The 4,969-nt window shown below is 37.3% G+C and overlaps 1 protein-coding gene across 1 annotated transcript; it reads right to left on the minus strand.

Annotated features, from left to right (window-relative positions):
* Nucleotides 1–361: 361 nt before the first annotated feature.
* D (SOX domain-containing protein dichaete) lies at nucleotides 362–3,073 on the minus strand. The gene has a single exon (XM_011191833.3). It carries the CDS (start codon nucleotides 2,475–2,477, stop codon nucleotides 1,233–1,235), a length of 1,245 nt encoding a protein of 414 aa, XP_011190135.1. The 5' UTR covers nucleotides 2,478–3,073; the 3' UTR covers nucleotides 362–1,232.
* Nucleotides 3,074–4,969: the final 1,896 nt, after the last annotated feature.

A 4,969-nucleotide genomic window follows, 5' to 3' on the forward strand; every position in this document is an offset into this window, starting at 1 on the left:
GGAAAAATTTGGAAAATCTAACCAAATGTACTGAAAAAATGTTGAATTTTTGTTTTTTTGTGCAGCCATTTTAGAGCAACAATAAAATGTTGATTTTTATATTATGTAAAATAGATTCATATACATATGTACATATGTATATATACAGAATTCCAGTATAATAACTACATTCGACAATTTCCGGATTTTTTTGCGGGCTTAACAAGCTTTTATCATTCGAACTAGTTATTGCCATACTCTCAAAAAATCTTCGATCACCAATATGGTCACTGGGATAAGTGAATCGCAAAAATCATTTCAATGTTTGACTTTATCAAACAGTTTATGTTGACCTACGATAAGTTTCAAAATACAAAGACAATTTTTAGTCTGTTCAATCATAATTTTATTTTCAATTAGTCGTTTCACTTCTTATAACTTCGAAATAATACTTTGCTCCTTCATATATGTTTTAATTTATTGTGATTCAGATACATACATACATATAGTACAATGCCCATATCGGTCGCTTCGAATATCAAATATTTACAATTTGTTTATACATAAGTTTAATTATTATGTAAAATTAGCAGCAATGTATGAAAACCACATATAATTGGGTGTAAGATTATAAATGCATAAATTAAAATGTTATATTCTTATAAAATAATGAGACGAAAAACAGCGCTAAAAGCAATAACAAATGTGAGGATCAATTATCGATTACAACTGATACTTAAATCGGTAATAAAGCAATCATTTTTTACACACAAATTTTTAATAAATTAATTTTAATTGTGATTCATGTCTATAACGCCTGCACACTATCAACATTTTGGTATGTTTATAAATAAGTTAATTGGATGCACTTCAGCCAACTATGCAAATTATTCTACATTTCTCAAGAAAAAATGCTAAGTTCTTTTTCAATTATTGTATTTTTGCTTATTTTTGAATTTTTGTTCACATAAAACTAGAAATAATAATATTACAATTAATTTTTTTGCTATAACTTAAATCACATGATCACTTGATAAAGGAATCTGTGTCTACTTCCAATACAATATATTAATAAATACAATTTGTCACATTACCTTCTGCTATTGCAGACAATACATATATACCTATATACATACATAAAACAACTCTGGGTTACTCGAGGTATTGGTTCTTAATAAAAAAATTTAACAAAGCGCATTAAACGCCAATTGTACTTTCTACATTCTAAAAACTACTAATATTTTGCTTATAGTTTAATACAGCACCGGTACAGGCCGCCTCAGCGCGTTGTCCATCGCCGATGAGACGGACGCGTCCATGCCATTGGGTGTGATTGTACCGGGTGAGGAGCCAGGTGACGATGTCGACGATGAATTGTAGAGTCCCGCCGCCGCATTAGCCGAGTGTGCGGCATATAGAGAAGGCGCTGATATGCCCGAATAGATGCCGGAATAGAAACTGCTCAATGTGGTAGGTGGCAACTGTGGCGCCTTTTGTGCCTCTAATACATTGTGTGATTGATTAGTGGCGGCTGCTGCGGCTGCGGCCTGTGTTTGATGCAATTTGGAAAGTGCTAATGGATCGAAGCCACCGAAATACGGCACTGGGTACGGCTGGTCGAGATGATGAGAAGGCGCAAAGTATGGTGGTAATTGATGGAACGGGTTATAGGCACCAGCACCGGCACCGCTTGCACCACCACCCAATTTCTGTTGACCTTGTACGGCTTGCATTTGTAATCCTTGTGGTCCGCCAGCGAGTGGGTTCTTTGGCTTGCGACGTGGACGATATTTGTAGTCAGGATGCTCTTTCATGTGTAGTGCACGCAGACGTTTGGCCTCGTCGATGAAGGGACGTTTCTCCGATTCAGCCAACAGTTTCCATTCGGCACCAAGACGTTTGGAGATCTCAGAGTTATGCATCTTTGGATTGTCCTTTGCAATTTGACGACGCTGCAGACGCGACCATACCATAAAAGCATTCATTGGGCGTTTGATGTGGCCTTCCTGTCCCGGCGATGTGGGATGATGGTGCATACCATTGCCACCACCATTATTACCGCTGCCATTTAGTCCCTGTCCATGGCCTAATGAGCCAATTGAACCCTGGCTACCAATACTGCCAGCAGAACCGATTGAGGAGTTGGGCGATAGGGTCTGATGTCCGACGGCAGTTTGCATATGATTGCCACCAGCTAAGTGATGCAAGCCACTGTTCATATTACCACCAAGACCGCCGTTACCGCCACCCATATGACCCATACTGGCTGTACCCATGATGGAGTTACCATTGCTGGCTGCATGTCCTCCAACTGGAGAGCCACCCATCGCCGCAGAAATAGCCGCCAAACCACCGGTTTGCGAAAAATGCATTACACGCTTTATGTCCATATTGGTGGGACTAAGGTTGCTTTGTGGTGCATAATCGCCTGGAGTGGGTATATCTAAACCCTGGCTCAGATGGAAACCATAATTTGGATGTGAAGACAAAGTCGTCATGCTGATGTTTTGTGTTTTTGTGTATTGAACTTAACACTTTCACGTAACTTGTACTGCTGTTCTTGTTCTTCACTATTCTTCTCTAAAATGTGATTTCAATTTGTAATAACTGTAACACTATTACTTCTTATTGCTTTTCACTTGTGTTTCTTTGATTTTATGCCTATTTGTTCTTCTCTATACAATATTCATATCATTCCTTATTGCATTTAACAACAACTATTTTCTTCACTTCACCGTTCTTTACTGTTTTTTTGCTCGGTTGAGTTCAGTTATTGTGCTTCTGTTCACTTCAACAGCTTCGTACAGACTGATTTCTCTGCACAACAATCTCCGATCATCCACAACTTGAAAACATGCAAGTATGAATATCCAGTTTTCACTTCATTCAGCACAATTCCGCCCCGAATGAAACAATACCAATTTACACAAGGTACGAACACGACAATTGTACGCCTCTCACTCGCTCGCTCTTTCGCCTTTTATTAAAGTGTTTCAATTTATTATATGTTCTCAGACCGTTTACAGAGCGCTATTGTACTACGGTTGTTGTGTTGTGTCCACGTCGAATGCTCAGCTACGTTTGCTTGTGTAGACAATGTTGCTGAGCTACTATATACAAACCAAGCTAGGGAAATTGATTTTTGTCGCTCAGCACAGTTAAACGCTCACCAATGTGCCGCTAAGGGCGCATACACACGCTCGTGCACATCGTGAAACGCACACACACCGCTCACTACGCACAGGTGAGAGTGGAAAATGCATTAGTTATCTCGCTTCCACGCGCTCCTCACAATTGTGAACCGAACCGCAAGCCAAGCAAAGAGAGTTCACTTGCATGCGTTTGCAAGAGTGAAAAGTATGCTGCGGACACAGTGCAGGGAGAGAGCCAATGGCAATTGCTTTCAGGTTGGCGGACATTAATCATCGGACAAAGCAAGACAACAATATTCGCGGCCAATGCAATAAAACTATTATTACCTATTGCTGGAGGCTAGTGTGGCACTGATATAATGGTTGTTGTTCTTGTTTCATGTTGCTGTTGGGGATGGTTGTAGCTATTCATGCGCCAACTCGGTCTTTGTTATTTGCCAATGAACAAAAGCTGCGCACAGCACTGCTTTATTGCATTTTGTACGCTCTATTCTGTGCTATGTGCGAGGCTGGCGGTAGTCCACTGAGATGCATAGATGTCACTGTGTGTCTTTGTTGCAATACTTTTGGCTTGTTGTTGCTTTGTTTGTTGTACGCACGCTTTGTACTGCCAATTGTGCTAAACACTCACCTTCCCCTGTCGCTGTGCCGAGCCGAGCTGCTGGCTGCTGGCTGCGCTCATCGGTGAGCATGCGGGAGAGTGGCTTTTAGGGTGTCATTGTCAATACAAACGGTACAATGTACGAAAGGCGTAAAGGACACAGAATCGTCGGGAGAATGATCGTTTGTTACGTACATAATGTGCACGTGAAAACCCTTTTATGACTTACTTGATTCTCGTTATCAAAGTCCATTATATGCTTTTATGTTAATTATTTACACTTTGTCCCCGTCTTACATACTATTATTATTATTTTAATTTTTTTTTTTAAAAGGAAGTTGTTAAAATTAAGGTATTATATCGTCGTAATATCATATAGTTAGTACATGAGTACTTCAATTTCGCTGTGTTAAAGAAACGCGTGTCTATTATCATTTCTAATTATTGAATAAATTAGTATGTAAACATGAATATTGTGTTTGATTATAGAAGACCATGAATGTAGGTCGTTATGTATGAACAAATTTGGCTTTCTGATTATTAGATTATGATTATGAAAACATATTTTACTAATAAAAATACGTTTATAACACTTTATCTTTTTGTATCGCTAGGTAATTTCAACATCGAAAATTAGAAAACGATCAGTGAGAGTTTTTTTAATACTCATATTGTTTTTTTTTTTTTGGTTTAGTGACACTAAGTTTCAATTTGATTAACTTGAGAAGTACAAGAGAATTCGGTCAAATAAAGCCAAAGTAACAGACAATATATAGATTTATATTTATTCTGAAACCTGAAAAATTGTAGCAGGTATAAAAAAAGTTAAAGTTTTGAAAGACTATAAATGAAGATTTTATTTTATTGAATTAACTCTGTTTGAAATTAGTATTTTTCTTTGATATACAATTTTAGAACAACGAACTCTCCCAGTGTAAGTTCAAAGCAAATTTATATATAAGTAGCACCCATGGCACAACATATGTACTTAGGTACAATTTGATGTACTTAAAAAAAATTAAAAAAGCTTTCATATTTAATATTAAATTACAATTCCAAATAAATAATTGCAAAGAAATAATCCAAGTATTTCAGTGGCAAGCGGTAAAAAAGTACTTTAAATTATACAATTTCTCCATACAAAAATTCAGAAACCAAAAATTGCAAATAACTCTGCGATTAACTTTATTATATTTATTAGCAAGATTGTTGGCCTAAAATTAATTTAAATGAGTTG

This window comes from Zeugodacus cucurbitae, chromosome 4, assembly GCF_028554725.1.
Source record: "Zeugodacus cucurbitae isolate PBARC_wt_2022May chromosome 4, idZeuCucr1.2, whole genome shotgun sequence".
NCBI classification, from domain to species: Eukaryota; Metazoa; Arthropoda; class Insecta; order Diptera; family Tephritidae; genus Zeugodacus; species Zeugodacus cucurbitae.